General features: G+C 49.6%; 1 protein-coding gene and 1 long non-coding RNA gene across 11 annotated transcripts in view; one reads left to right on the top strand and one right to left on the bottom strand.

Moving 5' to 3' along the window:
- The window catches only part of LOC106084176 (sex-lethal homolog), a 116543-nt gene that overhangs the window by 15034 nt on the left and 77238 nt on the right, over positions 1-24271 (bottom strand). For all 10 annotated transcript variants that reach the window (XM_013247703.2, XM_013247697.2, XM_013247694.2 and 7 more), the window contains exons 5-6: positions 23540-23647; positions 19876-20057 (exon numbers count right to left, since the gene is read on the bottom strand). In XM_013247703.2, the coding sequence (XP_013103157.1) occupies positions 19876-20057; positions 23540-23647 (290 nt within the window). The remainder of the gene's footprint in view (positions 1-19875; positions 20058-23539; positions 23648-24271) is intronic.
- Positions 1-24271, top strand: part of LOC106084177 (uncharacterized) — a 125738-nt gene that overhangs the window by 68458 nt on the left and 33009 nt on the right. The window lies entirely within an intron of this gene.

The raw sequence follows: 24271 nt of genomic DNA, 5'->3' as shown, positions 1-24271 counted from the left end.
GTACTGGAAAACCGTTACCTGAACCCGACCCCTGTACCTGGGAGTAAAAACCGACAGCAGGATAAATGGGCCATGAAAATCGGTAGCTTGGTCCAAACTAGCTGCAGCAGGAACTTATAACTAGCAAAAGGACTTATAAAACGGGCAGAAGGCCCAGAAAGCCGGTAGCTGGACTAAGCTACCGGTCTCTGATTCAAGAAACCGATTTCCTATTCCAAGCACCAACTTTGTGGACCCTGCTGGCCCAGCTCTCCCAGAACCTGCAGCTGCACACTAAAACATGATGCGGACCCAGAAAATCGAAACTTGACCCAGAAACCTAGTAGTTAGTACTGGAAAACCGTTACCTGAACCCGACCCCTGTACCTGGGAGTAAAAACCGACAGCAGGATAAATGGGCCATGAAAATCGGTAGCTTGGTCCAAACTAGCTGCAGCAGGAACTTATAACTAGCAAAAGGACTTATAAAACGGGCAGAAGGACCCAGAAAATAGGTAGATGGGCCCTGAAAACAGGTAGTAGCACCCAAAATCGCTCTACTGTGCCCAGAAAACCTGACGCTGGGCATAAAAACCGGCAGTTAGCTCTAGAAAACCGGGAGCTAGGCCCGGCAGACCAGTAGCTAGTCCCAGGAACCCGGTAGTTGGCCTAGCTCTCGATTTTCTGGATCCTGCTGCCGTTCTTTAGGTCCAGAAAACCGGTAGCTAGGCTCAAACCCTGCAGATGGGCCTAAAAACCGATATCAGGGCCCCAAATTCGGTAGCTTAGGCCTAGCTACCGATTTTCTGAGGCTAGCTGTCAGTTTTCTGGGTATAGCTCCCGATTTTCCGGGCCCTGCAGCCGGTTTTCGGGCGCAGCTGTTACTAAAAACCCGCAGCGGACCTAAACCGATTCTCTGGCTCCTGATGATGTTTTTAAGGTCCAGAAAACCGGTAGCTAGGCCCAAACCCTGCAGCGGGGCCAAAAAACCGGCAGCAGGATCTAGAAAATCGGTAGCTAGGCTCAGAAGACCTTTAGCTAGTCCCAGGAAGACGGTAGATAACTACAAAACAAAGCCAAACAAATCGGTAGTTTGTGCCAGCTACCGGTTTTTTTGGTCTTGCTCTCGATTTTCTGGATCCTGCTGCCATTTTTTAGGTCCAGAAAACTGGTAGATAGACCCAAACCCTGCATCTGGCCCTAAAAACCGGTAGCAGGACCCCAAATATCGGTAGCTTGGGCCTAGCTACCGATTTTCTGGGGCAGTGCTACCGGTTTTCGGGCTCAGCTGTTCCAAAACCTGCAGCTAGACCTAAAACCGACAGCAGGATCCGAAAAATCTACCCAAAAGCCGGCAACAGGGCCCAAAAAATCGGTAGCTTGGGCCTAGCTACCAATTTTCTGAGGCTAGCTATCAATATTCTAGGTTTGGCTATCAGTATTCTAGGTTTAGCTATCAGTATTCTAGGTCTAGCTCCCGATTTTCCGGGCCCTGTAGCCGGTTTTCTGGTCTAGATGGGTCTAAAAACCGGTAGCAGGTCCCAAATGTCTGCAGCTTGGGCCTAGCTATCGATTTTTTGAGGCAGTGCTTCCAGTTTTCGGGCCCAGCTTTCCAAAACTCCTCAGCAGGACGTAAAACCGCCCGCAGATCCGAAAAAAATACCCAAAAGCCGGTAACGGGCTCACATGGGCCTAAAAACCGGTAGCAGGGGCCCAAATATTTGTAGCTTGGGCCTAGCTACCGATTATCTGAGGCAGTGCTACCGGGTTTCGGGCCCAGCTGTCCCAAAACCTGCAACTGGACCTTTAAACCCTGAAGCAGAATCGGTACATTGGTCCAGAAAACCGGTAGCTAAGCCCAAACCCTGCAGATGTGCCTAAACACCGGTACCAGGGCCCCAAATATCAGTAGCATGGGCCTAGCTACCAATTTTCTGAATCTAGCTATTAGTTTTCTGGGAATAGCTCTCGATTTTCCGGCCCTGCAGCCGGTTTTCGGGCCCAGCTGCCCAAAACCTGCAGCTGGACCTAAAAACCGCCAGCAGGATCCGAAAAATCTAGAAGACTGATTGCTATTCCCAGAAATATAGGTAGCTTGGGCTTAGCTATCAGTTTTCTGGGTCTAGCTCCCGATTTTCCGGGCCCTACAGCCGGTTTTCGGCCCAGCTGTCCCAAACCCTGCAGCTAGACCTTAAAACCGCCAGCAGGATTCGAAAAATCTAGAAGACTGATTGCTATTCCCAGAAATATCGGTAGCTTGGGCCTAGCTATCAGTTTTCTGGGTCTAGCTCCCGATTTTCCGGGCCCTACAGCCGGTTTTCGGCCCAGCTGTCCCAAAATCTGCAGCTGGACCTAAAACCGCCAGCACGATCCCAAAATCTATCCATAAGCCGGTAACAGGGCCCAAAAAATCGGTAGCATGGGCCTAGCTACCAATTTTCTGAATCTAGCTATCAGTTTTCTGGGTCTAGCTCCCGATTTTCCGGGCCCTGCAGCCGGTTTTCGGGCCTAGCTGTCCCAAAACCTGCAGCAGGACCTTAAAACCGCCAGCAGGGTCCGAAAAATCTAGAAGACTGGTAGCTATTCCCACAAAAACGGTAGAATAAACCCAAAAGCCGGTAACAGGGCCATAAAAATCGGTGGCTTGGGCCTAAACCCGATTTCACCGGTAGCTAGGACCAAACCCTGCAGCTGGGCCTAAAAACCGGTAGCAGCGCCCCAAATATCGGTAGCTTAGGCCTAGCTACCGATTTTCTGAGGATAGCTAACAGTTTTCTAGGTCTAGCTCCCGATTTTCCGGGCCCTGCAGCCGGTTTTCGAGCCCAGCTGTCCCAAACCCTGCAGCTAGACCTTAAAACCGCCAGCAGGATTCGAAAAATCTAGAAGACTGATTGCTATTCCCAGAAATATCGGTAGCTTGGGCCTAGCTATCAGTTTTCTGGGTCTAGCTCCCGATTTTCCGGGCCCTGCAGCCGGTTTTCGGGCCTAGCTGTCCCAAAACCTGCAGCAGGACCTTAAAACCGCCAGCAGGGTCCGAAAAATCTAGAAGACTGGTAGCTATTCCCACAAAAACGGTAGAATAAACCCAAAAGCCGGTAACAGGGCCATAAAAATCGGTGGCTTGGGCCTAAACCCGATTTCACCGGTAGCTAGGACCAAACCCTGCAGCTGGGCCTAAAAACCGGTAGCAGTGCCCCAAATATCGGTAGCTTAGGCCTAGCTACCGATTTTCTGAGGCTAGCTATCAGTTTTCTGGGTTTAGCTCCCGATTTTCCGGGCCCTACAGCTGGTTTTCGGCCCAGCTGTCCCAAACCCTGCAGCTAGACCTTAAAACCGCCAGCAGGATTCGAAAAATCTAGAAGACTGATTGTTATTCCCAGAAATATCGGTAGCTTGGGCCTAGCTATCAGTTTTCAGGGTCTAGCTCCCGATTTTCTGGGCCCTACAGCCGGTTTTCGGCCCAACTGTCCCAAACCCTGCAGCTGGACCTTAAAACCGCCAGCAGGATCCGAAAAATCTAGAAGACTGATTGCTATTCCCAGAAATATCGGTAGCTTGGCCCTAGCTACCAATTTTCTGAGGCTATCTATCAGTATTCTGGGTTTAGCTCCCGATTTCCCGGGCTCTGCTGCCGGTTCTCGGGTCCAGCTGTCCCAAAAGTAGCTAGGCCTAAACCCTGCATCTGGGCCTAAAAACCGGTGGCAGGGCTCAAATATCTGTAGCTCTGGATCTGGATCTCTCTGGATTAGGTCCAGAAAACCGGTAGCTAAGCCCAAACCCAGCAGCGGGGCCTTAAAACGATTTTATGGCCCTGCAGCCGGTTATCGTGCCCACAGAGGCCAAAAAAGCGGTAACAGGGGGCCAAATATCGGTAGATTGGGTCTAGCTACCGATTTTCTGAGGATATCTATCAGTTTTCTCAGCCTAGCTCCCTATTGTTCCGACAGTGCTGCCGGTTTTCGGACCCGGCTGTTCCAAAATCTGCAGCTGGACCTAAAAACTGCCAGCAGGATCTGAAAAATCTAGAATACTGGTAGCTTCTCCCAGAAAACCGGTAAATAAACCCAAAAGCCGGAAACAGGGCCCTGGTGGGTTGGGCCAGCTACCGGTTTTCTTGGCCTAAGCTCTTAATTCTCCGGATCCTGCTGCCGGTTTTGTGGCACAGCTGTCGCAAAACCTGCAGCTGGACCTAAACACCTGAAGCGGAATCGGTACCTTGGTCCAGAAAACCGGTAGCTAGGCCCAAACCATGTAGCTGGGCCTAAAAACCGGTAGCAAGGTCCCAAATATCGGAAGCTTGGGCCTAGCTACCGATTTTCTGAGGCTAGCTATCAGTTTTCTGGGTCTAGCTCCCGATTTTCCGGGCCCTGCAGCCGGCTTTCGACCCCAGCTGTCCCCAAACCTGCAGCTGGACCTAAAAACCCACAGCTGGATCTTAATCGATTCTCAGGATCCTGCTACGTTTTTAGGTCCAGAAAACCGGTAGCTAGGCCCAAACCCTGCAGCTGGGCCTAAAAACCGGTAGCAGGGCCCCAAATATCGGCAGTTTGGACCTAGCTAACGATTTTCACCTGTAGCTAGGGCCAAACCTGCAGCTGGGCATAAAAACCGGTAGCAGGGCCCCAAATATCGGTAGCTTAGGCCTAGCTACCAATTTTCTGAGGCTAGCTATCAGTTTTCTGGGTCTAGCTCCCGATTTTCCGGGCCCTGCAGCCGGTTTTCGGGCCTAGCTGTCCCAAAACCTGCAGCAGGGCATAAAAACCGGTAGCAGGGCCCCAAATATCGGTAGCTTGGGCCTAGCTAACGATTTTCACCGGTAGCTAGGGCCTAAAAACCGGTAGCAGGGCCCCAAATATCGGTAGCTTAGGCCTAGCTACCGATTTTCTGAGGCTAGCTATCAGTTTTCTGGGTCTAGCTCTCGATTTTTCGGGCCCTGCACCCGGTTGTCGAGCCCAGCTGTCCCCAAACCTGCAGCTGGGCATAAAAACCGGTAGCAGGGCCCCAAATATCGGTAGCTTGGGCCTAGCTAACGATTTTCTGAGGCTAGCTATCAGTTTTCTGGGTCTAGCTCCAAAAGCCGGTAACAGAGCCCTAAAAATCGGTGGCTTGGGCCTAAACCCGATTTCACCGGTAGCTAGGGCCAAACCCTGCAGCTGGGCCTAAAAACCGGTAGCAGGGCCCCAAATATCGGCAGTTTGGGCCCAGCCACCGATTTTCTGAGGATAGCTAACAGTTTTCTGGGTCTAGCTCCCGATTTTCCGGGCCCTGCAGCCGGTTTTCGAGCCCAGCTGTCCCAAAACCTGCAGCTGGACCTAAAAACCGCTAGCAGGATCCGAAAAATCTAGAAGACTGATTGTTACTCCCAGAAATATCGGTAGCTTGGCCCTAGCTACCGATTTTCTGAGGCTAGCTATCAGTTTTCTGGGTCTACCTCCCGATTTTTCGGGCCCTGCAGCCGGTTGTCGAGCCCAGCTGTCCCCAAACCTGCAGCTGGGCATAAAAACCGGTAGCAGGGCCCCAAATATCGGTAGCTTGGGCCTAGCTAACGATTTTCACCGGTAGCTAGGGCCTGAAAACCAGTAGCTTAGGCCTAGCTACCGATTTTCTGAGGCTAGCTATCAGTTTTCTGGGTCTAGCTCCCGATTTTTCGGGCCCTGCAGCCGGTTGTCGAGCCCAGCTGTCCCCAAACCTGCAGCTGGGCATAAAAACCGGTAGCAGGGCCCCAAATATCGGTAGCTTGGGCCTAGCTAACGATTTTCACCGGTGGCTAGGGCCAAACCTGCAGCTGGGCCTAAAAACCGGTAGCAGGGCCCCAAATATCGGTAGCTACCGATTTTCTGAGGCTAGCTATCAGTTTTCTGGGTCTAGCTCCCGATTTTCCGGACCCTGCAGCCGGTTTTCTAGGTCTACCTCCCGATTTTTCGGGCCCTGCAGCTGGTTGTCGAGCCCTGCTGTCCCCAAAACTGCAGCTGGGCATAAAAACCGGTAGCAGGGCCCCAAATATCGGTAGCTTAGGCCTAGCTACCGATTTTCTGAGGCTAGCTATCAGTTTTCTGGGTCTAGCTCCCGATTTTCCGGGCCCTGCAGCCGGTTTTCGAGCCCAGCTGTCCCAAAACCTGCAGCTGGACCTCAAAACCGCTAGCAGGATCCGAAAAATCTAGAAGACTGATTGTTATTCCCAGAAATATCGGTAGCTTGGGCCTAGCTACCGATTTTCTGAGGCTAGCTACCAGTTTTCTGGGTCTACCTCCCGATTTTTCGGGCCCTGCAGCCGGTTGTCGAGCCCAGCTGTCCCCAAACCTGCAGCTGGGCATAAAAACCGGTAGCAGGGCCCCAAATATCGGTAGCTTGGGCCTAGCTAACGATTTTCACCGGTAGCTAGGGCCTACAAACCGGTAGCAGGGCCCCAAATATCGGTAGCTAGGGCCTAGCTACCGATTTTCTGAGGCTAGCTAACAGTTTTCTGGGTCTAGCTCCCGATTTTTCGGGCCCTGCAGCCGGTTGTCGAGCCCAGCTGTCCCGAAACCTGCAGCTGGGCATAAAAACCGGTAGCAGGGCCCCAAATATCGGTAGCTTGGGCCTAGCTAACGATTTTCACCGGTAGCTAGGGCCAAACCTGCAGCTGGGCCTAAAAACCGGTAGCAGGGCCCCAAATATCGGTAGCTACCGATTTTCTGAGGCTAGCTATCAGTTTTCTGGGTCTAGCTCCCGATTTTCCGGACCCTGCAGCCGGTTTTCTAGGTCTACCTCCCGATTTTTCGGGCCCTGCAGCTGGTTGTCGAGCCCAGCTGTCCCCAAAACTGCAGCTGGGCATAAAAACCGGTAGCAGGGCCCCAAATATCGGTAGCTTAGGCCTAGCTACCAATTTTCTGAGGCTAGCTATCAGTTTTCTGGGTCTAGCTCCCGATTTTCCGGGCCCTGCAGCCGGTTTTCGAGCCCAGCTGTCCCAAAACCTGCAGCTGGACCTCAAAACCGCTAGCAGGATCCGAAAAATCTAGAAGACTGATTGTTATTCCCAGAAATATCGGTAGCTTGGGCCTAGCTACCGATTTTCTGAGGCTAGCTATCAGTTTTCTGGGTCTACCTCCCGATTTTTCGGGCCCTGCAGCCGGTTGTCGAGCCCAGCTGTCCCCAAACCTGCAGCTGGGCATAAAAACCTGTAGCAGGGCCCCAAATATCGGTAGCTTGGGCCTAGCTAACGATTTTCTGAGGCTAGCTATCAGTTTTCTGGGTCTAGCTCCAAAAGCCGGTAACAGAGCCCTAAAAATCGGTGGCTTGGGCCTAAACCCGATTTCACCGGTAGCTAGGGCCAAACCCTGCAGCTGGGCCTAAAAACCGGTAGCAGGGCCCCAAATATCGGCAGTTTGGGCCTAGCCACCGATTTTCTGAGGATAGCTAACAGTTTTCTGGGTCTAGCTCCCGATTTTCCGGGCCCTGCAGCCGGTTTTCGAGCCCAGCTGTCCCAAAACCTGCAGCTGGACCTAAAAACCGCTAGCAGGATCCGAAAAATCTAGAAGACTGATTGTTATTCCCAGAAATATCGGTAGCTTGGCCCTAGCTACCGATTTTCTGAGGCTAGCTATCAGTTTTCTGGCTCTACCTCCCGATTTTTCGGGCCCTGCAGCCGGTTGTCGAGCCCAGCTGTCCCCAAACCTGCAGCTGGGCATAAAAACCGGTAGCAGGGCCCCAAATATCGGTAGCTTGGGCCTAGCTAACGATTTTCACCGGTAGCTAGGGCCTGAAAACCAGTAGCTTAGGCCTAGCTACCGATTTTCTGAGGCTAGCTATCAGTTTTCTGGGTCTAGCTCCCGATTTTTCGGGCCCTGCAGCCGGTTGTCGAGCCCAGCTGTCCCCAAACCTGCAGCTGGGCATAAAAACCGGTAGCAGGGCCCCAAATATCGGTAGCTTGGGCCTAGCTAACGATTTTCACCGGTAGCTAGGGCCAAACCTGCAGCTGGGCCTAAAAACCGGTAGCAGGGCCCCAAATATCGGTAGCTACCGATTTTCTGAGGCTAGCTATCAGTTTTCTGGGTCTAGCTCCCGATTTTCCGGACCCTGCAGCCGGTTTTCTAGGTCTACCTCCCGATTTTTCGGGCCCTGCAGCTGGTTGTCGAGCCCAGCTGTCCCCAAAACTGCAGCTGGGCATAAAAACCGGTAGCAGGGCCCCAAATATCGGTAGCTTAGGCCTAGCTACCGATTTTCTGAGGCTAGCTATCAGTTTTCTGGGTCTAGCTCCCGATTTTCCGGGCCCTGCAGCCGGTTTTCGAGCCCAGCTGTCCCAAAACCTGCAGCTGGACCTCAAAACCGCTAGCAGGATCCGAAAACTCTAGAAGACTGATTGTTATTCCCAGAAATATCGGTAGCTTGGGCCTAGCTAACGATTTTCACCGGTAGCTAGGGCCTGAAAACCGGTAGCAGGGCCCCAAATATCGGTAGCTTAGGCCTAGCTACCGATTTTCTGAGGCTAGCTATCAGTTTTCTGGGTCTAGCTCCCGATTTTTCGGGCCCTGCAGCCGGTTGTCGAGCCCAGCTGTCCCCAAACCTGCAGCTGGGCATAAAAACCGGTAGCAGGGCCCCAAATATTGGTAGCTTGGGCCTAGCTAACGATTTTCACCGGTAGCTAGGGCCAAACCTGCAGCTGGGCCTAAAAACCGGTAGCAGGGCCCCAAATATCGGTAGCTTAGGCCTAGCTACCGATTTTCTGAGGCTAGCTATCAGTTTTCTGGGTCTAGCTCCCGATTTTCCGGGCCCTGCAGCCGGTTTTCTAGGTCTACCTCCCGATTTTTCGGGTCCTGCAGCTGGTTGTCGAGCCCAGCTGTCCCCAAAACTGCAGCTGGGCATAAAAACCGGTAGCAGGGCCCCAAATATCGGTAGCTTAGGCCTAGCTACCGATTTTCTGAGGCTAGCTATCAGTTTTCTGGGTCTAGCTCCCGATTTTCCGGGCCCTGCAGCCGGTTTTCGGGCCTAGCTGTCCCAAAACCTGCAGCAGGACCTTAAAACCGCCAGCAGGGTCCGAAAAATCTAGAAGACTGGTAGCTATTCCCACAAAAACGGTAGATAAACCCAAAAGCCGGTAACAGGGCCATAAAAATCGGTGGCTTGGGCCTAAACCCGATTTCACCGGTAGCTAGGACCAAACCCTGCAGCTGGGCCTAAAAACCGGTAGCAGGGCCCCAAATATCGGTTGCTTAGGCCTAGCTACCGATTTTCTGGGGCTAGCTATCAGTTTTCTGGGTCTAGCTCCGGATTTTCCGGGCCCTACAGCCGGTTTTCGGCCCAGCTGTCCCAAACCCTGCAGCTAGACCTTAAAATATCGGTAGCTTGGGCCTAGCTATCAGTTTTCTGGGTCTAGCTCCCGATTTTCCGGGCCCTACTGCCGGTTTTCGGCCCAGCTGTCCCAAACCCTGCAGCTGGACCTTAAAACCCACAGCTGGATCTTAATCGATTCTCAGGATCCTGCTACCGTTTTTTAGGTCCAGAAAACCGGTAGCTAGGCCCAAACCCTGCAGCTGGGTCTAAAAACCGGTAGCAGGGCCCCAAATATCGGCAGTTTGGGCCTAGCCACCGATTTTCTGAGGATAGCTAACAGTTTTCTGGGTCTAGCTCCCGATTTTCCGGGCCCTGCAGCCGGTTTTCGAGCCCAGCTGTCCCAAAACCTGCAGCTGGACCTAAAAACCGCTAGCAGGATCCGAAAAATCTAGAAGACTGATTGTTATTCCCAGAAATATCGGTAGCTTGGGCCTAGCTACCGATTTTCTGAGGCTAGCTGCCAGTTTTCTGGGTCTAGCTCCCGATTTTTCGGGCCCTGCAGCCGGGCATAAAAACCGGTAGCAGGGCCCCAAATATCGGTAGCTTGGGCCTAGCTAACGATTTTCACCGGTAGCTAGGGCCTAAAAACCGGTAGCAGGGCCCCAAATATCGGTAGCTTAGGCCTAGCTACCGATTTTCTGAGGCTAGCTATCAGTTTTCTGGGTCTAGCTCTCAATTTTTCGGGCCCTGCAGCCGGTTGTCGAGCCCAGCTGTCCCCAAACCTGCAGCTGGGCATAAAAACCGGTAGCAGGGCCCCAAATATCGGTAGCTTGGGCCTAGCTAACGATTTTCTGAGGCTAGCTATCAGTTTTCTGGGTCTAGCTCCAAAAGCCGGTAACAGAGCCCTAAAAATCGGTGGCTTGGGCCTAAACCCGATTTCACCGGTAGCTAGGGCCAAACCCTGCAGCTGGGCCTAAAAACCGGTAGCAGGGCCCCAAATATCGGTAGCTTAGGCCTAGCTACCGATTTTCTGAGGCTAGCTATCAGTTTTCTGGGTCTAGCTCCCGATTTTCCGGGCCCTGCAGCCGGTTTTCGAGCCCAGCTGTCCCAAAACCTGCAGCTGGACCTAAAAACCGCTAGCAGGATCCGAAAAATCTAGAAGACTGATTGTTACTCCCAGAAATATCGGTAGCTTGGGCTTAGCTACCGATTTTCTGAGGCTAGCTATCAGTTTTCTGGGTCTACCTCCCGATTTTTCGGGCCCTGCAGCCGGTTGTCGAGCCCAGCTGTCCCCAAACCTGCAGCTGGGCATAAAAACCGGTAGCAGGGCCCCAAATATCGGTAGCTTGGGCCTAGCTACTGATTTTCTGAGGCCCGCTATGAGTTTTCTGGGTCTAGCTCCCGATTTTCCGGGCCCTGCAGCCGATTTTCGGGGCCAGCTGTCCCCAAACCTGCAGCTGGATCTAAAGACCCGCAGATGGATCCGAAAAATCTAGAATACTGGTAGCTTCTCCCAGAAAACCGGTAAATAAACCCAAAAGCCGGTAACAGGGCCCTGGTGGGTTGGGCCAGCTACCGGTTTTCTTGGCCTAAGCTTTTGATTATCCGGATCCTGCTGCCGGTTTTGGGGCCCAGCTGTCCCAAAACCTGCAGCTGGACCTAAAAACCTGAAGCGGAATCGGTACCTTGGTCCAGAAAACCGATAGGTAGGGCCAAACCCTGCATCTGGGCCTAAAAACCGGTAGCAGGGCCTTAAATATCGGTAGCTTGGGCATAGCTACCGATTTTCTGAGGCCCGCTATGAGTTTTCTGGGTCTAGCTCCCGATTTTCCGGGCCCTGCAGCCGATTTTCGGGGCCAGCTGTCCCCAAGCCTGCAGCTGGATCTAAAGACCCGCAGCTGGATCTAAATCTATCCTCTGGATCCTGCTGCCGCTTTTTAGGTCCAGAAAACCGGTAGCTAGGCCCAAACCCTGCAGCTGGGCCTAAAAACCCGCAGCTGGATATAGAAAATCGGGAGCTAAGCTCAGAAGACCGGTAGCTAGTCCCAGGAAACCGGTAGATAAACCCAAAAGCCGGTAACAGAGCTTAAAAAAATCGGTGGGTTGAGCCAGCTATCGGTTCTCTTGGCCTAGCTCTCGATTCTCTGGATCATGCTGCTGTTTTTTAGGTCCAGAAAACTGGTAGATAGACCCAAACCCTGCAGCCGGCCTTAAAACCGGTAACAGGGCCCCATATATCGGTAGCTTAGGCCTAGCTACCGATTTTCTGAGGCTAGCTATCAGTTTTCTGGGTCTAGCTCCCGATTTTCCGGGCCCTGCAGCCGGTTTTCGATCCCAGCTGTCCCAAAACCTGCAGCTGGACCTAAAAACCGCTAGCAGGATCCGAAAAATCTAGAAGACTGATTGTTATTCCCAGAAATATCGGTAGCTTAGGCCTAGCTACCGATTTTCTGAGGCTAGCTATCAGTTTTCTGGGTCTAGCTCTCGATTTTTCGGGCCCTGCAGCCGGTTGTCGAGCCCAGCTGTCCCCAAACCTGCAGCTGGGCATAAAAACCGGTAGCAGGGCCCCAAATATCGGTAGCTTGGGCCTAGCTAACGATTTTCACCGGTAGCTAGGTCTAAACCCTGCAGCTGGGCCTAAAAACCGGTAGCAGGGCCCCAAATATCGGTAGCTTAGGCCTAGCTACCGATTTTCTGAGGCTAGCTATCAGTTTTCTGGGTCTAGCTCCCGATTTTCCGTGCCCTGCAGCCGGTTTTCGAGCCCAGCTGTCCCCAAACCTGCAGCTGGCCATAAAAATATCGGTAGCTTGGGCCTAGCTACCGATTTTCTGAGGCCAGCAATGAGTTTTCTGGGTCTAGCTCCCGATTTTCCGGGCCCTGCAGCCAGTTTTCGGAACCAGCTGTCCCAAAACCTGCAGATGGACCTAAAAACCGCCAGCAGGAACCGAAAAATCTAGAATACTGGTAGCTTCTCCCAGAAAACCGGTAAATAAACCCAAAAGCCGGTAACAGGGCCCTGGTGGGTTGGACCAGCTACCGGTTTTCTTGGCCTAAGCTCTTGATTATCCGGATCCTGCTGCCGGTTTTGGGGCCCAGCTGTCCTAAAACCTGCAGCTGGACCTAAAAACCTGAAGCGGAATCGGTACCTTGGTCCAGAAAACCGATAGGTAGGGCCAAACCCTGCATCTGGGGCTAAAAACCGGTAGCAGGGCCCCAAATATCGGTAGCTTAGGCCTAGCTACCGATTTGCTGAGGCTAGCTATCAGTTTTCTGGGTCTAGCTCCAAAAGCCAATAACAGAGCCCTAAAAATCGGTGGCTTGGGCCTAAACCCGATTTCACCGGTAGCTAGGGCCAAACCCTGCAGCTGGGCCTAAAAACCGGTAGCAGGGCCCCAAATATCGGTAGCTTAGGCCTAGCTACCGATTTTCTGAGGGTAGCTATCAGTTTGCTGGGTCTAGCTCCCGATTTTCCGGGCCCTGCAGCCAGTTTTCGGGCCCAGCTGTCCCCAAACCTGCAGCTGGGCATAAAAACCGGTAGCAGGGGCCCAAATATCGGTAGCTTGGGCCTAGCTACCGATTTTCTGAGGCCAGCAATGAGTTTTCTGGGTCTAGATCCCGATTTTCCGGGCCCTGCAGCCAGTTTTCGGAACCAGCTGTCCCAAAACCTGCAGATGGACCTAAAAACCGCCAGCAGGATCCGAAAAATCTAGAATACTGGTAGCTTCTCCCAGAAAACCGGTAAATAAACCCAAAAGCCGGTAACAGGGCCCTGGTGGGTTGGGCCAGCTACCGGATTTCTTGGCCTAAGCTCTTGATTATCCGGATCCTGCTGCCGGTTTTGGGGCCCAGCTGTCCCAAAACCTGCAGCTGGACCTAAAAACCTGAGGCGGAATCGGTACCTTGGTCCAGAAAACCGATAGGTAGGGCCAAACCCTGCATCTGGGCCTAAAAACCGGTAGCAGGGCTCCAAATATCGGTAGCTTGGGCATAGCTACCGATTTTCTGAGGCCCGCTATGAGTTTTCTGGGTCTAGCTCCCGATTTAGCTTAGGCCTAGCTACCGATTTTCTGAGGCTAGCTATCAGTTTTCTGGGTCTAGCTCCCGATTTTCCGGGCCCTGCAGCCGGTTTACGAGCCCAGCTGTCTCCAAACCTGCAGCTGGGCATAAAAACCGGTAGCAGGGCCCCAAATATCGGTAGCTTGGGCCTAGCTACCGATTTTCTGAGGCCAGCTATGAGTTTTCTAGGTCTAGCTCCCGATTTTCCGGGCCCTGCAGCCAGTTTTCGGGCCCAGCTGTCCCAAAACCTGCAGCTGGACCTAAAAACCGCCAGCAGGATCCGAAAAATCTAGAATACTGGTAGCTTCTCCCAGAGAACCGGTAAATAAACCCAAAAGCCGGTAACAGGGCCCTGGTGGGTTGGGCCAGCTACCGGTTTTCGTGGCCTAAGCTCTTGATTATCCGGATCCTGCTGCCGGTTTTGGGGCCCAGCTGTCCCAAAACCTGCAGCTGGACCTAAAAACCTGAAGCGGAATCGGTACCTTGGTCCAGAAAACCGATAGCTAGGCCCAAACCCTGTAACTGGGCCTAAAAACCGGTAGCAGGATCTGAAAAATCTAGAATACTGGTAGCTTCTCCCAGAAAACCGGTAAATAAGCCCAAAAGCCGGTAACAGGGCCCTGGTGGGTTCAGCCAGCTATCGGTTCTCTTGGCCTAGCGCTCGATTCTCTGGATCCTGCTGCCGTTTTTTATGTCCAGGAAACTGGTAAATAGACCCAAACCCTGCAGCCCTTAAAACTGATAGCAGGACCCCAAATATCGGTAGCTTGGGCCTAAGCTACCGATTTTCTGGGGCAGTGCTACTGGTTTTCGGGCTCAGCTGTGATAAAACCTGTAGCTGGACCTAAAACCGCCAGCAGGATCCAAAAAATCTACCCATAAGCCGGTAACAGGGCCCAAAAAATCGGTAGCTTGGGCCTAGCTACCGATTTTCTGAGGCTAGCTATCAGTTTCCTGGGTCTAGCTCCCGATTTTCCGGGCCCGGCAGCCGGTTTTCGGGCCCTGCAGCCGGTTTGCGGGCCCAGCTGTCCCAAAACCTTCAGCTGGACCTTAAAACCGCCAGCAGGATCCGAAAAATCTGGAAGACTGGTAGCTATTCCCACAAAACCGGTAACAGGGCCCTAAAAATCGGTGGCTTGGGTTTAAACCCGATTTCACCGGTAGCTAGGGCCAAACCCTGCATCTGGGCCTAAAAACCGATAGCAGGGCCCCAAAAATCGGTAGCTTAGGCCCAAGCTACCGATATTTGGGGTCCTGCTACCGGTTTTTAGGGCCGGCTGCAGAGTTTGGGTCTATCTACCAGTTTTCTGGACCTAAAACGGCAGCAGGATCCAGAGAATCGAGAGCTGGGCCAAGAGAACTGAGGCTAGCTATCAGTTTTCTGGGTCTAGCTCCCGATTTTCCGGGCCCTGCAGCCGGTTTTCGAGGCCAGCTGTCCCCAAACCTGCAGCTGGACCTAAAAACCCGCAGCTGGATCTAAATCGATCCTCTGGATCCTGCTGCCGTTTTTTAGGTCCAGAAATCCGGTAGCTAGGCCCAAACCCTGCAGCTGGGCCTAAAAACCGGTAGCAGGGCTCCAAATATCGGTAGCTTGGTCCTAGCTACCGATTTTCAGGGACTAGCTATCAGTTTTCTGGGTCTAGCTCCCGATTTTCCGGGCCCTGCAGCCGGTTTTCGTGCCCAGCTGTCCAACAACCTGCAGCTGGACCTTAAAACCTCTAGCAGGATCCGAAAAATCTAGAAGACTGGTAGCTATTCCCACAAAAACGGTAGATAAATCCAAAAGCTAAGCCAAAAGCCGGCAACAGGGCCCGAAAAATCGGTGGCTTGAGCCAGCTACCGGTTTTCTTGACCTAGGCTCTCGATTCTCCGGACCCTGCTGCCGGTTTTGGGGCCTAGCTGTCCCAAAACCGGTTTTCGGGCCCAGCTGTCCCAAATCCTGCAACTGGTCCTAAAAACCTGAGGCGGAATCGGTACGTTGGTCCAGTATCCGGTAGCTGGCTAGCCCAAACCCTGCAGCTGGTCCTAAAAATCGGGAGCTAGGCTCAGAAGAGCGGTAGCTAGTCCCAGGAATCCGGTATATAAACCCAAAAGCCGGTAACAGAGCTCAAAAAATCGGTGGTTTGGGCCAGCTACTTGGCCTAGCTCTCAATTCTCTGAATCCTGCTGCCGTTTTTTAGGTCCAGAAAACCGGTAGCAAGGCCTAAATCCTGCAGGTGGGCCTAAAAACAGGTAGCAGGGCCCCAAATATCGGTAGCTTGGGCCTAGCTTCCGATTTTCTGAGACTAGCTATAACATTTTCTGGGTCTATCTCCCGATTTTCCCGGCCCTGCAACCGGTTTTCGGGGCCCAAAACCTGCAGCTGGACCTAAAAACCGCCAACAGGATCCGAAAAATCTAGAAGACTGGTAGTTATTCCCACAAAACCGGTAGATAAACTCAAAACCCGGTAACAGGGCCCTAAAAGTCGGTGGCCTAAGCTCTCGATTCTCCGGATCCTGCTGCCGGTTTTGGCTACCGATTTTTTGAGTGAAGCTATCAGAAGGGTCTAGCTCCCGATTTTCCGGGCCCTGCAGCCGGTTTTCGGGCTCAGCTTGGTCTAAAAACCGGTAGCAGGGCCCCAAATATCGGTAGCTTGGGCCAAGCTACGGATTTTCTGAGGCTAGCTCCCGATTGTATGGCCCTACAGCCGGTTTTCGGGACCAGCTGTCAAAAATCCTTCAGTTTTCTGGGACTAGCTCCCGATTTTCCGGCCTAACAACCGGTTTTTGGGCGCAGCTGTCCCAAATCCTGCAACTGGTCCTAAAAACTGCCAGCTCAGCCGTCCCAAAACCTGCAACTGCACCTAAAACCCTGCATCGGGTCCAAGAAAACTGGTAGTTAGTCCCAAACCCAGCAGCTGGGCCTAAAAACCGGCAGCTTGGGCCTAGCTACCGATTTTTGTGTCTAGCTTTCAGTTTTCTGGGCCTAGCTCCCGATTTTGCGGACAGTGTTGCGGGTTTTGGGGCCCAGCTGTCCCAAAGCCTGCAGCTGGACCTAGAAACCGCCAGTAGGATCCGAGAAATCTAGAAGTTTTTTAGACCCTGCCGTCGCCAAAATCTGTATCTAGGCCTAAGAACCGCCCGCAGGATCTACAAAATCGGGAGCTAGCCTCAGTTGCTAGCCGCAGGAATCCGGCAGCATGGACCAAAATATCGATATCTCGGCAGCAAAACCCAGAAATCAGGTACAAGGGCCCTGAATATCGGTAGCAGCAACAGGGCCTTAATACTAATAGTAGTTTTAATGCTCCGTTTTTAAGGACCAAAATTTACCCAAAAATCGGTAGCAGGGCCCCAAATACCAGTAGCTTGGGCCTAGCTAATGATTTTGTGAAGCTATCTATCAGTTTTCTGGGCCTAGCTCACGATTTTTCGGGTCCTGCTGCCGGTTTTCTGGCCCAGCTGTCCCAAAATCTGCAGCTGGATCCGAAAAATCTAGAAGACATGTAGCTACTCTGAGAAAACTGGTAGGCTCAGCCGTCCCAAAACCTGCAGCTGCACCTAAAACCCTGCATCGGGTCCAAGAAAACTGGTAGTTAGTCTCAAACCCAGCAGCTGGGCCTATAAAGATGCACCAAAACCTGCAGCTGGACCTAAAACCGCCAGTAGGATCTGAAAAATCTAAATGAATGCTCCCAGAAAATCGGTAGATAGAGCCATAAATCGTTAACAGGGCCCAAAAAATCGGTGGCTTGGGGCAGCTACCGGTTTTCTTGGCCCTGCTCTCGATTCTCTGGATTCTGATGCCGATTTTGAGGTCCAGCTGCCGCAAAACGTGTATCTGTACCTAAAAACTTGCAACGGAATCGGTACCTTGGTCCAGAAAACCGGTAGCTAGGCCCAAACCGTGCAGCTGGCCCTTAAAACTAGTAGCAAGATCTAGAAACCGGCAGCAGGACCCAAAATATCGATAGGTTGGCCCAGTTTCCGGGTTTCTGAGCCTAGCTCCCGATTCTCCGGATCCTGTTGCTGGTTTTTAGGCCCAAAACCTGAAGTTGGGCCTAAAAACTTGCAGTGGTGCCAGAATATCGGTAAATGGGCCCAAAAACACCGGTAGTTTGTTGGTAGCACAACCTAAAATAGGCAGCAGGACCCAAAAAAAAACAAAACCAGATAGCTGGGCCCTGCAGCTGAACCTAAAAACAAGCAGCAGGGCCTAAAAACAAACAGCAGGATATGGTAAATCTGGAGTTAGGCCCCGATTTCTGAGTCCATCTAACAGGTTCCTGGGACAAGCTACCGGTCCTTTGGGCCTAGCTCCCGAATGAAACCTGCTAGATGTACTCAGAAATCGGTAGCAAGGCCTAAACTTGGCCCATCTTGGTCAAGGTACAGATTTTCCGATAACTAGCCCCAGAAGCCCGGTAGCTGGGTCAAGCCGCCAACTTTTTTGGCCCTGCTACCGTTATCTGGGTCCACCTAGCGGATTCCTGCAACAATTTACCGGTCATTTGGGTCTAGATCCCGATTTTCCAGATCCTGCTGCCGGTTTTCGGGCCCAGCTGCTCCAAAACTTGCAACAACCGCCAAAGGATTCCGAAAAATTCAGAAGACTGGTAGCTAGTTCCAGAAAACCTGTAGATAGACCCAAAAAACGGTAGTTTAGCACAGCTTCCTGTTTTCTGGGCTAGCTACCGGTTTTCAGAACCCTGCTGTCGTGTTCGGGGCAGCTGCATGGTTCGGTACCAGGTAACGGTTTTCTGGGTCAAGGTACAGATTTTCTGGTTCCCGCTGCTGGTTTTTAGCTGCAGCTGCAGGTTCTGCGAGAGATGGGGCTAAACACCGGCAGCAGGATTCAGAGAATCTGGAGATGGGCCCAGAAAACCGGTAGTGGGTCAATCAAGCGTTTGTTTGGGTCCTGCTACCGGTTTCTGAGTCAAGGTAAGGATTTTCTAATCCTAGCACCCACTTTCCCTGGAGCCCTGCTATCGGTTTCTAGGTCAAGGCACTGATTTTCTAATCCTAGCACCAAATTTCTGGATACTGGTACCAGTTTTTAGGCCCAGCTCTTCCACAATAAGCAGATGAATACACAAACCTGCAGCGGTAACGAGAAAATCGGTACCTTGACCCAGAAAACCATTTGCTAGGCCTGGAAATCCGTTACCTGGACCCGAACCCTGCAACTGAACCAAAAAAACCGACAGCTGGACTCCAACCCTACAGCACTGCACTGCAGCTAGGTCCAGAAAATCGGTGGATGGGCCTAGAAAATCGGTAGATGGACGCAAAAAACAGCAGCAAGGTCTAAAAATAGGCTGATGGGCCCAGAAACTCGGAGGATAGTTACAAACAAGCAGGATCTTTACCCAAACCCGGCAGCTGCGCCCAATAACCGGCAGCAGACTCCGGGCTCAGAAAACTGGTAACTGGACCCAAAAACCGTCATGTTGCCAGTTTTTAGACTAGCTACAGATTTTCTAGGACTATCTGCCGGGTTTCAGGATTCAGCTACAGGTTTTTGGACCATCTACCCATATTAGGTTTTAATGCCCTGATGTTGATTTAGGTCTAACTACCGGTTTTCAGGGCGCACCTACCGATCTTCCTTGCTGTTTGTATTTTGCTATTGATTTTCTGGGCCCTGCTGCTTGCATTTTGCTACGGATTTTCTGGGCCCAGCTGCCAGTTTTCTGGGCCCTTCTGGGGGTTTTGGGTCCAACTGCCGCTTTTCGGGGTCCCATCTATGGAATTTCTGGGCCCTGCTTCTGGGTTTTAGGGCCAACTGTTGAGTTAAGTTCCAACTACCACTTTTCTGGACCTAGCTACATGATTTTCGCGGCCGACTGCCGGTTTTTAAGTTGAGCTACCGACTTTCAGGGACAAGAAACAGCTTTTCTGGGCCCAAATGCCTATTTTCTGGGCTGGTCTTTTTTGGGTCCATTTACCGCTGATTTTCTGGACCCTGCTGCCGTGGTTTTAGGGCCTTCTGGGCCCAGCTGTATGTTTTTTCGACCAAGTTACCGATGCCAAAGGTACTTTTCTGTGCTTCTGGCGTCTGGTGTTATAAGGTGTAGTTGCCGGTTTTAAGGTACAGCCACAGCTGTTTTGTGGACAGCTATCGGTTTTTATGCCAGCTGCAGGGTTTGGGTGGAGCTACCGCCTTGCTGGGACTAGTTATCGATTTTCTAGGCCAAGATTCCGTGTCTGAAACTATCTACCAGTGTTCTGGGATTAGCTGTCGGTCTTCTGGACCCAGGTACCGATTTTCTGGGACCTGCTGTATTTTGTAGGGCCGTCTGACGGATTTGTAGGTATTGTTGCGGGTTTTTAGGTGCTGTTTTGTGACCAGCTACCGGTTTTCTTGGTTCAGAGGCTTGATTCTTTACCGTTATAAAGATTGCAATTCTATTTCTTTTATTTCATTTTAAATTACCGTCGTCTCCATTTGTTGTAAAGGCTGATTTTTTTAATCGAGACAATATTAAATATTTATGGCTGTGTTAATTTTCAATAAAAGGGGTCTATTAAATAGCCTCAAGGGAATTTCAGAGTTTTCTATAAACAGGATATATAAATGAACATTTGAATTGTGTGTCGCATGACTTACCTTACAAATGCTACACCTCGCGGTCTACCGGTTAGTTTATCTCTGAGTATGTTCTTTTGTACAATGCTGCCATATTTGCCAAAGATCTTCTCCAGTTCATCGTCGGTGATTGTACGTGGCAAATTGGTGACATATAAATTGGTATCCTTAATTGATTCACCACCAGGTCGGGCATATGAAACCTAGAAAACGGCAGAGCACACACAGTTAGGCATTGAAGATATTCAATAAACAATAAAAGTAGAACAGAAACGAAACGAAATCGATTTCCCTCAGATACAGTTAGTTTCCCGGCCATTGAAATCAGATGGGACATTTGGGCACGAGAAAGATGGCACAGCTCTCTTTAAATACCTCGAAGCAAGGCTAATGCCATTATATGGCATGTTTACTCTACAACAATCGCACAAAAGTGCCACTTGTACAAGGTGCCTGACTACGACAGATGGAATCTTGCTAAATATTCAATCTCTACTAATTGTCTGTTTCACAAATCGCATATCAATTCCTTCTTCCTCTGTCCTCTATGGCCGCCGACATGCCTAAAGTCGTGTGAGTTTAGCAAGCAGAGCGAATAAACAAACGTCTCGTCTCATCCCATCTTGACTCCTCCCCAGCCAGGTGTTGTACGCTTCTTTTGCTGCTTGAGAATTGGGTGGAAGGATAACGACACGAACTACTCCCAGAGTTCAACTAACGTTTATGGCAAGGTATAGCAATTCTCATCACGTCTTCCAAGTTAAATGTACTCGTCTGTCGTGCATGACTCTGTTCCTCATGAAATGTGCACTCAATTGGTTGCCATTAAGCGTGACAATTGAAGTAATTAGTTCCAGATTACAAATGAAACAAGTTCCTCACCCACACACACACACACACACACACACGCATTTAGAGTTATAAGAACATTGGAGGGGTAAATGTATGCAACACCAACGAAGACTGTTGTTGCATATTGAACATTAGTTGAGAGCGGCGTCAAAACTTTAAAGAGTAAACAGGCGTAAATACACTGATGACTGATGGCAACAACATTCACTTTTGTTCATAACAAAGTCCAAAAGGCAAGCTTCTCCACCTTCACCACAGCGAACCAAAAACAAGATTAATTAGTTTTTGTTTGTCGTATGCAAAGCAGTTATGCGTCAGGAAAAGGAACGAATGGTAAACAAACCGCCATCGAAAAAGGACAAAACACAAAACAGGACCGCAGAGAACGAAATGGCTGAGATATGTACATGTGCTCAGAGAGCCCCAACGCCCCAGGTACTCGTGTTGTGCTGTTCTCCTCCTTCCCACCTCAGCCATTCTCCAGCCATGGCGAATAGCATTTTTGTATATAATTGAAAATATGAACTTTTGAATGATTGATGACCAACGAACAAGAAAAACAAGGGCAGACGGGGAGGATATATGACATTCTTGCAAAACACCAACCAATGTATACCCCCACAGCGAGTGTTACGACAACAGAGGTCGGTCCATAACAGTGATAAATAGCGGTGATAACACGAATAGAAGGAATTTCAATTCAAAAATTATTAACTCAAAAGGAAAAGGTACATAACTATCAAAACATTTTATTACTTATTAGCAATTAATAAAATAAAAAAAAAATAAAAATTAGAAGAAATAAAATGTAAGCTTGTAATAAATAGGTAGAGAAAAATAAGTAAAAACGCATTACATATATCGGATATACACATTAACCGCTAGATTGGTAAATAAAACAATCCCATTGTTGTAACTCTGTGGTATGTTTATAGCTTGATTTTGATTTTGATACCAGCTTAAAAATATTTTAAGAACACTTTGCTTTCCAATAGCCATTTTAGGCTGGAGCAAAGTGTCATGGCCAGATATTATTTCATAAATCTATGGCCTTTGGGAGTAAGCATAAGTTGTAACAAATGAAGTTGTCTTCTTTTGTATAACAGCCGACGAAAGTCTTGTCCCTCCCTGGTCCCCGAAATGACTCAAGTGTTTTCAATTCAATGCTGGCCAAAAATCTCTGTTGATGTTCCTCGTAAATGAGACAATTGGGAATTCTAAACGCATCTACCCCCTCCTTCCCAAAAAAAACATCCTTAAGCATGAAAACGTAAATCAAGGAAATGCCAAGATGACAGACTGCCATTGCGAATGTTTATCGACTCGTACATGTGTACATCACATTATCACAAAGAGGCATTTATGTGAGTTGGATAATTTTTTTCGTTTTACATTTTCGACAGCTGCGATTGGGTGGTGTATGCGGCCAAAACTGAATAAAAATCTTAAGCATTAAAGACTAATGGGAGTTTATATCATTTTCTTTTTTTCAAAATGCGATGACATATCCTGCATTGCCGCCACTGATCTCAAATTGTAGTTTCAAATGTTTCTTTCCAAACATAAAATCGTTTTTGGTATAAGGAGTTTTTTTTAATGTCTTTCAACCTTTCCGGCTGCAGTATAAAAACTGATAAAATTCTGATATCACGAAACTTCCTAAAATGTTTATTTCTTTGAAAAAAAAAAAAAACACAAAAAAACATTAAAATGCCATAAACATTACATTGTATCCTTGTGAGCCACACAAGGTGTGGAGAAATCCAATTTGGAAATTTACATAACAAGTTGTTGGGTACATACATCCATACATACATCCTCTATTTACAACCGCAATTAGGATTTTAGGAAGTTCTACTCCTTGCCACTGCCTGGATTTTGAATGGTGTGCGGATGTAATTACGAAATTTGACATTTACTGCTCTAAATTACAGTATTACTTCCCAAAGCAGCATGGAATGGCAGGCGAGGGGAGAGCATGAACTCGGCACGGCTGTAACCACTCTGCTCGCTGAACTTAATTGTAGGCGATGAATTTTCATCAATCTTCAGTTTAAGTCGCAACCAAAAGGTGCCACCCTCATTCGAAATGCAAAAAGACCAAGAAGATTGTGTAGCTTACATTCAGGGCGAGCATCCAACTCGATTTCCCCCAAAATTTGGCTTCACCCACATTATCTGCACACAAACATCAGTGGTTATTATCGTCATCGCTGCGCGAACGACAATGCCACAATGTATGCTGCATTAATAAAAAAAAAAAATCAACACAAACTGGTCTGGTGGATGATACTTCTTCCAGGATAAAGAAAATAACATCAAATATTCACGACGAACCCTTCTGCATGCCCACCACTGCCTGCTTTATGACAACAAAGTGTGGCGTTCTCGCTTCTCTCTCGCCACCAACATCAAGGTTGGTTGGCCTACTGTTTTTTGCTTGGCAGCAACGAGAGTTGAGTCCCTATGAGTTGAAAGTAAAAACGATGAAAACTTAAAAACCCGCCACACAAACACACACGCACACACTGGCACAAGTGCGTACTCCAAATGCGGCAGCAATTAAAGCAACAATGTGCTGCCAACAATCCAAAACCATAGCGTCTGTGCCGATCAACACGACCTGGCACCGCCGGCTAAACAAACAAAGGTAACGGCAACCGCAATTGATTTACATCGCATTCCAAAGCGATATTTTAAATCAATTTCCATTCAGCCACACTGCCACAAAGACCCTCATTAAAAAGGAGTTAAATCAGGGGAAGGCAAACGACCGAAATCGTAATAAAAAAATAAAAAAAATAAAAAAGAGAGAAAAGGATGGCCGACTTACCTTTATACGTTTATTCCTCACTGTAATACCATTCACAGTCTTGATCGCATTTTGGGCATCAATTTCGGAAGCAAAATCAACAAAAGCATAACCAAAACTGTAGCCAGTCTGTGTGCACCATGGTAGGCATTGTCCATTATCGTTTATCGCCCACACAAAGTCGTCAGGAAAGCAAGAAAAAAAAAAAGGAAACGGAAATATAGATGAGAGAAAGGAAATTTATATGAGAGTTTTTGCAGATATGAACAATGAGCAACGACATTATTTAAGCTAACATTAAACTTGAATTAAAACACACTCCCACCCACGCTCCTTATGCATATGCGATATAGTGCTTGCCAACTTTGGGGTCAAGTGGGTGCTGGGATGTTGAAGCATCATCTTTGCCTACTTCCTTTCACTTATGGGCTACACGGTCTACGGCAAAGTCAAGTTTCATCATAAATTTAACATTTAAATATTTGATGAGATGTGCAGTGCATGCCAACCAACCAGCCCGCCAGCCAAGCAGCTCACCTGGCAGGGGTAATGTAATGTCTGTCAAAGTATTTTTCGTTGACAGTTGACACATCATTTTAAATAGAATTTTATTTTGCGCAATACGCAGCTACAACTGCTGGGAGGGGAAGACAGTTATGAGCCACATTGTTTTTGAAATTTAATTTGATATGACATTAAACTTTGCATTAAGGACGATAATGGTGGTCTTGATGACAACCGAGATTATTATTC

This window comes from Stomoxys calcitrans, chromosome 4, assembly GCF_963082655.1.
Source record: "Stomoxys calcitrans chromosome 4, idStoCalc2.1, whole genome shotgun sequence".
NCBI lineage: Eukaryota > Metazoa > Arthropoda > Insecta > Diptera > Muscidae > Stomoxys > Stomoxys calcitrans.
Note: the sequence above shows the minus strand (reverse complement) of the source record. Positions and strands in the feature narration are given on the sequence as shown.